This window comes from Danio aesculapii, chromosome 7, assembly GCF_903798145.1.
Source record: "Danio aesculapii chromosome 7, fDanAes4.1, whole genome shotgun sequence".
Classification (NCBI taxonomy): Eukaryota; Metazoa; Chordata; class Actinopteri; order Cypriniformes; family Danionidae; genus Danio; species Danio aesculapii.
Window position 1 is genome coordinate 20017403 of NC_079441.1, and position 12857 is coordinate 20030259.

General features: G+C 35.4%; 1 protein-coding gene across 2 annotated transcripts in view; it reads left to right on the plus strand.

The window, feature by feature from the left end:
* tmem88b (transmembrane protein 88 b) overlaps positions 1-12591 on the plus strand; it is a 16689-nt gene extending 4098 nt beyond the window's left edge. For both annotated transcript variants that reach the window (XM_056461234.1, XM_056461235.1), the window contains exons 2-3: positions 3581-3970; positions 11956-12591. In XM_056461234.1, the coding sequence (XP_056317209.1) occupies positions 3587-3970; positions 11956-12237 (666 nt within the window). In that variant the 5' untranslated portion in view covers positions 3581-3586 and the 3' untranslated portion in view covers positions 12238-12591. The remainder of the gene's footprint in view (positions 1-3580; positions 3971-11955) is intronic.
* Positions 12592-12857: the final 266 nt, after the last annotated feature.

Below are 12857 nucleotides of genomic sequence, written 5' to 3' on the forward strand. Positions count from 1 at the left end.
TTTCTGAAGTTTTTTACTAAATAACAGTTTATTGGTTAACATTTATTTAAAGATTTGCAATGACAACAGTGGTATAGGTGTCTCATGTCATCATACAATAATATAGCTATCTATTATACAATCGTCCATCTGTTAGTAATTCAAGTCTTTTGTGAAGGGGAAAATTAACAAAAAAAAGAAATGAATAAAAAAATAACTAAAATAGACTTTCAAGATACATTCTCCAAAAACTCCCACAGAGGATTCCAGATATGCCAGAAATGATCAGATTTCTGACGCAAGTCATAAGTCAGTTTTTCCAAAAATGGCAATCTGGTTTACCACATATTGACCGAAGGAATGTTAGGAGAAGAGCACAACAAAAGAATACATTTTCTTGCTAGATACGTACAAAGGTGCGACAGATTCTAGGCCATGACTAAAGTGCAGAACAGTTTTACAATTCAAAAGATAAATAGCTGGAGATAGGGCAAAAGGTTTACCAATAATCTTCTAATTTGTGGAATCCTTTCCAGTTTGTCTTAATCCCAGAATACATGCATCACAGTACCAACATTGGATTTGCACATAAAACAACAATGAGAAACATTAGGAAATATCTTATTGAGACGAACTGGTGTTAAGTTCTGTAAAAATTTTTTATAAATTTTGCTTGAGGTTTGATATTGTGGCACCTTTGAAAAATATGCCAAAACAGACAGACTATTGTTCCACAATCTTTCTCCCATATAACTTTCAAGGAGGTAAGGGAAGAACACCCTACATTAAATAACATCGAGTAGAAAAAAAGATATCTTCCTTTTGAGAGAAAAATGTAGAATACAATTGTTTTTCCATGTCAAAAAGATCAAGATGTATTTTGCCATCCTTAAGAGACGATTCTAGAAAATGTTGTAGTTACAAAAATGTATAAAAGTCATTATTTGGTAAATTAAATTTGTTTTAATAACTGAAATGATTTCAGGTTCCCTTTGTCAAATCTAATTCCAAAATCCCCTTTAATCTCCATGATCGAAACCAATTTTCTGAATAGTAGGGGGTTTAAATAACGGTATTTAGCATAACAAAACTATTGAAGCAGTAGGTTCAATTGGGCTGAAGACAAGGACAATGACAGGGTTTGTAAATATGTAAAGTGTTTTTAATAAAGAAAACAAATCTGAGAACCAAATGAAGGACATATTCCTTTATAGAATAACTCACAGAAATCAACCATCAGTCCATTTTAGACATTTTTGGCATAAAATACCCTTTATTCACTGTATTTATGTTTTATTTCAGGGACAGATAATGTAAGTTTCTGGTAGAATGTGCCATATAACTTATAACTAGGGCCAGACAGAATCTGCGGACATTTTTTGCTTTTTCTGCAGAGAATTTTGGTAAAAATCTGCGGATTTCTACGGAATTATATTGGGAGTATCATAACTAAAACCTTAATATGTGAAATAAAAATAATATCTTTTTAACTTTTATTTAATGTTTAAATAATTTATTTAATTTGGTAAACAAAGCAGGTCTCTCATATAATATTTGCTAAAAGACAAAGTATTACTTTACAAACGCATTGTACATAAATCAGATGAACATTTTCACATTAGTCAATAATATTACTGTAATTAATTTAAAAACTGAATAAATATAAAATGTACACACATTTACACAGGTAAATAAACAGAATTAATAATGGACTAAAAATCTGCAGAAAATCTGCATGATAAGATTCCGTGTAGGCCTACTTATAACAAAAAAATATCCAGCAATTCTGTCATAAAAACTAGTAAATCACGGAATCCTGTGGTGAAAAAAACAGCATGAATTGAGGAATATGAACTTAGAATAGTGATAAAGTCAGGCTACCTTTTTTCCAAAAGTTCTGTAAAACTGAGCTTTGTCTATGCCTGTACAGAAGTGATCAAATCTCCAGAGTTTTGGGGTTACTGCTGTGTCACGGCCTCACTTTTCATCACTTGATCGTATCACCTTTGTTGATCCAAACACACTTAAATACCAATTAGGAATTCCGCCACAACGGGACAATTAGCTTTCAGATTACCATCAATCTTTGATAAAAGACGTAATTAAAAGATCACACAAGTCTAGTTTCCTGGCGATAAGCAATATAACCTCACTGTGAACTTTTACAGAGCGGTTCGCAAAGCCTAAACCAGATGTCTAATTCACCATGACAAAATGTAATTTAACAAACTTTCGAGATTTTTAAACAACTGCTGAAGAGGATTACAATTGATATAGTCTAGGAGGGGCGTAGTACAGCCAAAATTACCAGGAAAGATCAGCCTCAGACTTGTCAGGGTGTCGACAGCAGTGTCCCAGTTCACTGTCACTGGTCACTGTTAAATATGAATAACTTCTATGTTAAATAAAGGCTAGTTTACTGATATCAATTTAAATCTGGGGACAACTCTATGTTAAAGGGTCGAGAGGGTTGCCTACATGTATTATCAAGAGTTTCTGCAGGTTTCACCAAGTTACATTTAAGACTTTTAAAGACATTTTTAAGAGCACTATGAACAACATTTTAGACTTATACAGGGCTAAATGTTAAGGATTTTCTTCAAATATCCCAGTTGGAAAAGATTATCAAAAATGATTATAAGTTAATACATTTAAAGGTTCAAGACACCCTGGAGTATTTGATCTTTGAGATTTTAACAGATTTGTGTGTGTTGAGCATCAGTTAAGACAACATTGGTAGCAGTCAGCCTTAATTGTGGGGAAAATGTAAGAATTTTGAGCTTTTGTCAGCTAATTTCATATTCCGGGTTTAAAATCAAAATTGGTGACATAGCAAAATTCTGCTAGTTGAGTGATGACCCGTCAGTTTCTCATTATTATTCATAGAGGAGTTTTCTTATCCTATGAGAAGACCCTGCTTTTTAACTATTCTAGCTGTACAAGAATTGGAGAATGGTGGACTTTGTCTTTAATCAGTTGAGTTTGTTACCATTCAGACACAGCGCCTATATTTATGCTGCTGTCTTCACCTATGTTTAAAATCCTCCAGATTACCAGCAGCAAAATGGTTGAAATAGATATGGCAAGAGACCTGCTGCACTGCTATCCACTGTGTCTGCATTCAGTCCTGGGAATTTCCCCAGAAAAAAATCGTGATATGATATTTTTTCCATATCGCCCACAGATTTTTGTTGTCTACAGAATGATTGTGTACAGAACAAACCATCGTTATACAATAACTTGCCTAATTACCCTATCCTGCCTAGTTAACCTAATTAACCTAGTTAAGCCTTTAAATGTTACTTTAAGCTATATAGAAGTGTCTTGAAAAATATGTAGTCAAATATTACTTATCATTATCTGTCATCATGGCAAAGATAAAATAAATCAGTTATAAATGTGTTGAAAAAAACTTAAACATCTGTTAAACAGAAATTGGGGATGCCTGACATTGGCGGTTAGTCCACATGAAATCAACTCCATTATCCAATTTATCCAATCAATAGCTACATATTCTTTTGCATGAAGAGCACCAAACCATTCAACTGAACACTTCTCTTATTTTAAAATGATTCAGTAATTCAATCTATACCATCTTCAGATCAGGATGAGCATGATCGACACACTGGAGAAGGGGGCTCATCACCAGACCATCGACCTCTCTGAAGAGCTCCCAAGCATCAGTCATCATCACCAGCACCATCACCCCAATCTCCAGCATACCAACTCCTTGGTCTCCACCCTGCCAGCCGGGACTACAGTAGGTGGAGCTGGAGTGGTTGTGCCTCCACCTTACTCCCCAGAGGCTGGAGGAGTTGAAGCACCGCTGGAGCTGCGGGGCTCTTTGGACTGCTGGGCCTGTTCGGTGCTGGTCACTGCACAAAACCTGCTGATCGCCGCCATCAACGCTTGCCTGGCTGGACTGGTCTTTGGGCTCATCCTCACTCCTGCTATCGTCATGGTGGTGTTTGGCTTTCTTTGTCATTCAACGGTAAGAGCTGGGAGAGACTGGTTATAAAATACTAAATTATAAACATGCACAATTTATGAAAACACTGCAAACAACAAATGATTTCAAACACAACAGGAAACATGCACCTCGCAGTGACCTTGGACCACAATTCCAGTCATAGGGGTTAATATTTGGAAATTAAGAGCTATACGTCAGCTGAAATCTGAATAAATAGAAGCTTTCATAAGCACTGATGTATGGTTTGTGATTGTGTGTTCACACCGGACACAGCATGCGCACTAAATCACGCTATTCGAGCGTAAATAGATGCATGAACATTTTGAGTTTACTCGCTTCATTCACGCATCAACTTTGCTTCATTCTCACATGAAATTCACTTCACAATAGACGCTGATTTGCGTCTTGGCCAGGGCTTCTGTCTGCCAGGTGACTTAAGCTTCATTGATAAATGGCTAACATGGATTTTATTAAGATAATAGCTGTGCTTGATGTGCTTTAAGAAGGCTGAAAAACAGCATATATTCATTTGGCGCCATGTGTGAGTGCACTAGATCCTTTTAGAGATGCACCCAGATCTGTGAGTTCATAAACTCCTCCAGAAACTGTACAATGGAAGCTTTCAGCGTTGCTTCCGACAGTGCCGAGCCCAGTTTGAAGAGCTGCTGTCCAATGTCGGAGGGAGGATTTCCCCTTGGGAAACCAACTGAAGGTGCTACATCAGAAATCACGCCTCTACAAGCGCAAGCTTCTGATTGGTTACCGCCACGAATGTCCGCATAAGTTCAGATTTACCAACTTGAGCAAATTGCACAATTCACGCAAAATGCTCAAGTCGCACTGCGTCATTTGCGCCACCTCATTCACACGAATCACACCGCAGGATGTCTATTCGCATCTTTGCATTGACTTAACATGTAAACCACTCACGCTTGACGCTTCATCTGCATCTGGTGGAAACGCACCATTAGGATAGGAGAATATTTGAATGATATATAACCATTTAAAAATCTGAAATCTGAGGGTAAAAAAAAAATTGTAATAGAGAAAATAAACTATCAAGTTATTAAGATTAGTAACTAAAATAATTTAAGTTATTTTGCAATGTGTATTACCAACCAAAAATTGAGTTGTGATATATTTTCGAAAGGAAATTTATAAAATACCTTCATGGAAGACAATTTACTTAATATTCAAATGATTTTTGGCATAAAATAAATAAAAATAAAAATCATTTTGACTCATACTGCTACAAAATAATTTTTGGCCATTGCGACAAACATACCTGTGCAACAGAAGGGTCACATTTCACATTTAAAGAGGAGATACTAAATGGTTCAGACACATTAAAATTATATTATTAAGTACATGGTTTAATAAGTCAAATGGATTTTTAAAAATAATAATTGCAAATAATAAATAATTGCAAATAGACATTTAGACAAGAATAAATACATATTTTTTTACTATGTACATAGCCCCTAGGATCATAAAAATGCAGTGTAATTAAACACTGTATGCCAAATATACAATATACACAACCAGTGTTATGAATAGTGTCTGGAGTTAATACATTAATATCAATAAAATACTTTATAGAAATTACACAGCAAAAATGTTTAAATAAATTGTATTAAAAAGTCCCAAAGTCCAGAAACACTCAAATAAAAAAGTCCAAATTAGAAGTCTATACAAATGTCTAGAAAATGACAACAACATTAGTTCAATTAAAGTGTCTAGTTTGTGTATCCAATTTAGCAGCCAAAGACACAATTTTTCAATTATTGTAATTTTTTTTTTTTCAAAATATTGTGATGACAAAAAAATGGGGGTTTGCAATAGTAGAGTGATTAAATAAATGCCATGTAGTCTGGTTCCAGAGACAAAAAGCATAGCTGCACTAAAGGAATGTTTATAATATGGGAAAAAGACTTATAATAAAAGCTCATCATGATTCAGATATTCTTCTAGGGATTTATGGGGCTCTGACCTCTTTCTCTTTGATTCACCAAGTAATCTCTTAATCTTGGGCATTTCTTAGCAGTTTGGGTGCAGGAGTATTAGCAGGAGCAGGTCAGGAGTTGTGGGATGACGTCAGATGAGAAGTATTTTAGAACAAGAGAGGGTAACTAGAAAAAACTTCTCAAAAAAGTTGAAGAACCACAGTCCTAGCCCAAGCATTCTTGCACCTTGACCCCCAGAAGAGTAGATATATCGTTTCTCCGCTATTCCAGTCCTTCATTTCCATCAAAAAGCCCACTTCAAGTCAAAAGCGATCTCTTCCACACACCACTACAGAATTAGCAGACTTGTACAGGCCCTTCATCTCTTGCTGGAAGAAAAACGCTTAAGCTATCGCCACATAACACCCATAGGTCAGTAAGGGTCAATGTGTGTAAATAAAAGCTGAATTCTAAATTCCAACCTCTCACATTTCCAGACCTTAAAGGTCCAAGATCAATCGCCACTCGGACATATTAATGCCCATGTGACACCAGATATAAAAGAGAGACAGCCTTAATCCAAAAACCTGAAAAAACAGACCACCATGTAATGTCCTGAGATATCACCCTGCATAATCAGTCAAATTCTTGTAAGCATGCATTAAAATATGCACATTTATTAGTCCAGGTTTTTTTTTTTTTTTTTTAAAGTTTTATAACTGCCCTAGAGTTAAAAGGTTGGTTTCCAATTACTTCTGTCATTACAATGTGACTATCTGCTTGCACAAAGAGCTGGTCACATTGGAAGTTACCTAGCTGAGGACTATTTTCAGGCACTGCATAATATCGTGTCTGCTGCACCCATGGTAAGGCAGCAAAGTTCCTTGATTATTACGCTGGAATGAGAGTATAGTTCCTTGCCATATCAGCTTGGAAAATAGCAACTTTTCATTTTTGTCGGTCTTAGTAGACGTTATAACTGCAGAATTGTCCAGCTTTAAATAGGAAAACTATAGAAACTGATCATTTTTGAGTAAGACTCTAATAATATAATTTAATGATTTATGCTAAGCTCCTGCCAGACCCTGAGATCATGGTAATCTCATGGTTTTTTTTTTTTTTTAAATCTAAGGAATTTTTTTAATGAAACAGGCCTGGGTGATATGGCAAAAATGCAATCTCGAAATTATTTTCCACATTGAACAATAACGATATATTTTTCGATAGAAGTTGTTAATGCTTTCAGATTTAAGAGTACCCCAACAATGACTAAAGCCACAAAAATTACAAGGTCCATTAAAAGGCACAACATATTTTCAGCTGATAAAATTTCGGTGGCCAAAAATTCGATACATCTCTAAAATCAACACACTTTTAGATTCCCATTGCTGCACATTTCTGCTGTGTGATTGGCTCTTAGACCAATATAGAGTAAAAACGTAGAGAGTTTATCATTGTTGTTGACAAATTTTATCGTGATTTGATATAATATTGTTTATCAGCCCAGCCCTACAATGAACCTATTTTCAAAAAAAAGTTTAAGCTTAAACAAAATATTTTTTTCACAGCACAATATGGGCCTTTTTAAACAAATGGTCTGTTTCAAGTTGAAACTACTCCATTGAGCTCTAGTTTTATCAGTAACCGACAACAGAGATATAGACAGCTGGAATTCCTCTTACTGTAGACGTGTTAAAGGCGAACTGCAGCATTGAGATAACTTACACTTTTATTGCGTCACATCACTCAACCCTTCTGTAATCATATTTCAAAATTTGCTACAAGCCTGATTAAAAGCTAACTAAAATCTTTTTTATAGATGACTAATGCATTAATATGTGTGGCCAACTTTGATTTTAAAATTTGGGTCATTCAATACAATATGCACTAATAAAATGCTGTTTAGTGGGAGCATCTAAGCAAATAAATTAATATCTGAATGTAAAATTACTCAGGTTGTACACAATAATAAACTGGTTTCCTTTTCACAGATGCAGCTTTCACAATTAAATTTATCGGTCAAAGTCTAACTACAACTTTCCAAGATTGCTGTTTTGTGGTTTTACAAGCTTGCCCTTGAGTGAAGAAACCTGTCAGATTGAGAAAGTACAGCTCTAAACGCAGATGGCCTTTATCAGTTTCTCCCTCCTACTCTGTTTATTCAGTCACCCTTTTTGCTGCTTCACTCTCCTTCCCTTCATCTCACAGGGGACAGATGAGGAATGTGGGAGTCTTCCCCCCCTCAATCCCTTTCCTCTTGTGCAGTGCCACTTAACTAAAAACTGCAGGTCTCTACGCATGTACTAGTACAGCAGTCATAGGATAAAATGGAAAAAGTCAATTCAGTTCAGAGTGTGTGCTCAGAAGAGTCAGTTTTGGTTTGATTAAGATAAACTCTGTAACAGTTGAGTGTAGTATATTAAAATAAATGTAAAAGCTTACAAGAATTAAACCCTAAAAGACAGTTTTCAACCCACCTTCAAACAAACTTGAATGCTATTAGCCTGAAATGTAAAAGTAACGTGGGCCAAAGACATCTAAACAAACTAAAAACAGCACATGAGGTCACAAGATGTGACCCTAAGAACAGAAGTCTTGTGATAGTAACTATACCAATTGTAGTCGATTGTAAGCATCAGAAAAGCTCTCTTTGAATTTTCATTTGTAAGTGTAACAGAAATTACTGCTTGGTGCCGTTTTGACTCCTTAAATGCTTCACATGTTATCAACTGCAGGGTATATACAGAAAACAGAGAGTGAAATTCAATACCTTTTAAGACCTTTTTTAAGACTCTTTTCATATATTTTAATACCTCATCGCCACTTTAGGTTTCAACTGGTAACATTGATGACATTTTAACTTATGTTTACTAACTACTGATTGTAAGAAACTAATCCTAAACTATAACGTTATTCATACTCTGAATAAAAATGCTAATCCTGCAGGTAGGTCCTAAAACAGCAGTAATAAAGGTGTTTCCATGGTTACCGCAGTAAACAAAAAAAGCTTGATGTCAAATCTAGCAGGATTTTATAGATTTTATAAACAATGTTGCATCCCAAATTCAGGCAAACTTTAGCAGACAGATACAAAATTTAATTTCTTGTAAAATAGCATTTCAAACTTTTAAATACTTAAAGGGACTTCAATTTTTCTAAAATGACTTATTAACCCTTTAAACATTTATAAACACAACTTTTAACACTTTAAGACCCCGTGGACATCCTGAACTGATAAAAATACTATCATATGTACCATACATATAATATCTGTCAAGATGTATATTACAAAAATAAATTTTATAATTGCTTTGCATAATTTTTTTATGTAAAGTTTATTTAGCCAGGAGGATTACCATTAGCTATGTTTCCATCCAGAAATGCTAATAAAATTTAGGCAAAACAGGATTAACCGCATAAAAGACATGCAATATCAAAAGTAAAAATGAAATTTTCAAAGCTGCGTGAATCTTTTCTTTATTTAATAAATTATTGCGCCTCAGAAGACAATGCTGACACACGATGAGCACATTTTGGCATTTGCAGGCGTGAGACACGGAGCACAGACGCTCTTGACAGTTCTGGAGGTAATTAATAATATAGTAACACTGATACTGAAACGGTTAAGGCATTTTGGAATGACCAAAACAACATTTCCGATGATTTACCATGTGCTCAGCCTGCTGGTTTGCCCATTTACACGCATTTATATGATCATATGATCTCTTATAAATCACATGACTTTAAAATGTGCAAACTAAAATTAGTTCGGTAAAAGTGTTTCTACTGTAGTTCATGTGCATATTTTCTTATCGAATAAAAAGTTTATCCTACTCAGTTATGCGCATACGTTTTTTAAGTGCATATTCAAAATGTATGCGCATCTTAGCATTTCCATCAACCTTTTTTTATGAGGATATCTAAAATGCGCATAAAAACAGGTGGATAGAAACATAGCTACTGCGATTCTTCTTCCAGGAAGTCCTGGTCAAGAAAGTAGCATATGAAGCTGCACATAAAACCAGCTACAAATCTAAATAATCATATCAAATAATTAAAAGTAAGATCAAGAGAATGTGTATGTACAAGACTACTTTAAATCTTTAAGGATATTTAAAAGTACCCAGGGACGTCAGAGATTTTAATTTAACTACAGTCTGCAGATCATTCTACGCCTGTGGGGTATAAATGGAGAAAACACATTTTCCAAATTCTGAACAAACTTTAAGAACTTTTAACTGAATTAACAACTGAGGACTACTATAATAATGCACTTAAATTCAAGATTTAAAATGTAAGAAGGCAACTTACCTAAAAAAAGTTAATTAGCATTAAACATACATGCGATTTCCTCCTCTGATATAGAGGAGAGCATTCCAATGATTCATAAAGTACACAATGATGGGTATATAAATCTGCAGCACAAACAAAATGCAACATAGCATCATTGTTTCCGTAACATTTATTATTCCATGGCGGGGTTCCACACCAAAAATCATTCCCGCCACGGCTACATTACAGCTTCTCATTCAAAACCTTTAGTTGTTGCTGTTTTTTTTTTTAAAAGAGAGTTGTAAATCGCACCAAAACGTATTAAGTGAATTATAACAGAGCAAACTTTTCTGTAATCATTGTAGTGCTGTGCGTTATTTGTTTAACCCTTAAACATGCTATAGATAATATAGACTGACTGATGTAACTCCTTGTATCAGTGTCAGGCTGAACAGCCATGCTGCATCATGCCACATCGCACCACACAGCAGCCCCAGCGCTTTAGTGTATATTTAAGGGAGTGCAAGACGTTTACGCACAGAGGAAATCGGTGCACAAGCAAAGAGATTCGCATGCTCTTATTACATGAATAAATGGGATTTTGACTTGTAATACTGCGCTCACGCCATTTGTCAGTAGCTATGTTTCCATCCACCTATTTTTATGTGCATTTTGGATATGCGCATAAAAATACGTTGATGAAAACGGCAAGATGTGCATAAATTTTGAAAATGAGCATAACCAAGTAGGATAATCTTTCTTTTTTGATAAGTAAAGATGCCCAAACTACGATGGAAACACTTTTACCGAACAAATTCCAGTACGCTCATTTTAAAAAAAGTCGTGTGATTTTGTTATAAGAAATCATGTGATGATAAAAATGTGTGCGAATGGGCAAACCAGCAGGCTGAGCACACTGTAAAACATTGGAAATGTTGTTTTGGTCATTGTAAAACGCCTTAACCATTTCAGTATCAGTGTTTTATTATTAATTACTTCCAGAGCTGTCAAGATCATCTGTGCTCCATGTCTTACGTCTTCAAACATGACGGCATCATCTTCTGAGGCACAAATCATTTATTAAATAAGCAAAAGATTCACACAGCTTCTCCTACCACAGCAAATTCCATTTTCACTGTTGATATTTGGCATCAGTTAATCAGGAAGTGACTATTTTGTTCTCTTTGACTCGTTGGATGGAAACGCTGCTTTTTCCGCACGTCTTTTACGTGAAATTCCTGTTTTGCGCATAAAGTAAATTTGCATTTTTGGGTGGAAACATGCCATTGAAATAAGGCCATATGTAGTTGGAAGATCTGTGTAAAAGACCTACCAACACACATAGAAAGAATCCTAGAGGAAACACTGATAGCATTATTAATCATAAGCATTAAAATCATAAGGATCAGACCTAAAAATGACAGGACTGTGAATCAGGACTAAATCTATTTTCTTTTGTGGTCCAGATTTAACAAAGAGAACCATATTACACACCCTGAAATGTATTAATTAGGTAATGATCAGACACAAAGCAGCTATTAAAAAAATAAATAAAATGAAATAAATCAAACAAATGTATTGAATCAAATCATCTAAAGACTTACCAATTGAGCATGTGTGTTGTGTAGACATTCTTGTCCAGCGTATCTGTTCTGTGTCTGCCCACACGTCAGAGACGCATTCCTCCAGGGACCCTTCATTTCTCTTGCGTCCTCCTCAGGAATGTATTCCTGTGCTCATCCTTCCCACTACACAGCTTCACACCAATCAAATGTCTCTCTCTCTTTTCAGGTGCGTCCACATGGTTCTTTACCATACTGCTCAGACTTGCTGACTGACGGGGGCTGTGTGGCTCTGCTGGTTGTGGGTTTCTTGCTAGTGACTCCTCTCTTGGTTCTGGCATTGGCTGCGTACTGCCGGCTAGCTCGACACCTTCAGCTGGGGCTGTGCTTTATTCCGTACAGTCGCGCCGTTTACAAGAACCTTCCAGCTACCCAGCATCGTGGTCTGGCAGGAGGTTGCTGTGGACAGCGATCTATGAAAGGAGCAGGAAAGGGGAAGGTGTGGGTCTAGTAGTCAGGACTTCACACTGTTGTAGCCATAGAGTTATGGAACACCATGTTACACATTGCTGAGCTAAAACAAATTACATCCAAATATTTAAATATATAAATCACAGACAGAAAGAAGAACTTCCTGCTCTCTGATTTTGAGGCATACTCACTGGAACTGTTACAGCATAATCAATATTTGACATTTATAAAATGACCAAACTTAAATATTCAGAAATTGTGTATGTTTTCTGTCAAACACTGTTCACCTCAAATAGCCAGCACACTTTAAAAAAGATTTCCATTTATATTTTGTTAACTATTTTCTTATAACATGTACAATGTTGTTTATATTCTTTTTTTCAATAAATGTTACATTGACAACAAGACATCAAATAATGTCATTTCACAATAAATGGGCTCTCCACATTTTGCACAAAATCAGCACTTTATTTTATGGTGTCCTCATAACGTGGTCTATGTGCCTAGTAATAATAAATTATGCCAGATTAATCGCTCAATTCCCTTATCTTCTAAAGTTATATAGACTAAGGGTTAGATAATTTTTAGAATAAACAGAAAACTAGCCATCTTGCCTTTAGAAAAAACATAAATAGCGCCATCTAGTGTTAATCCATTTAA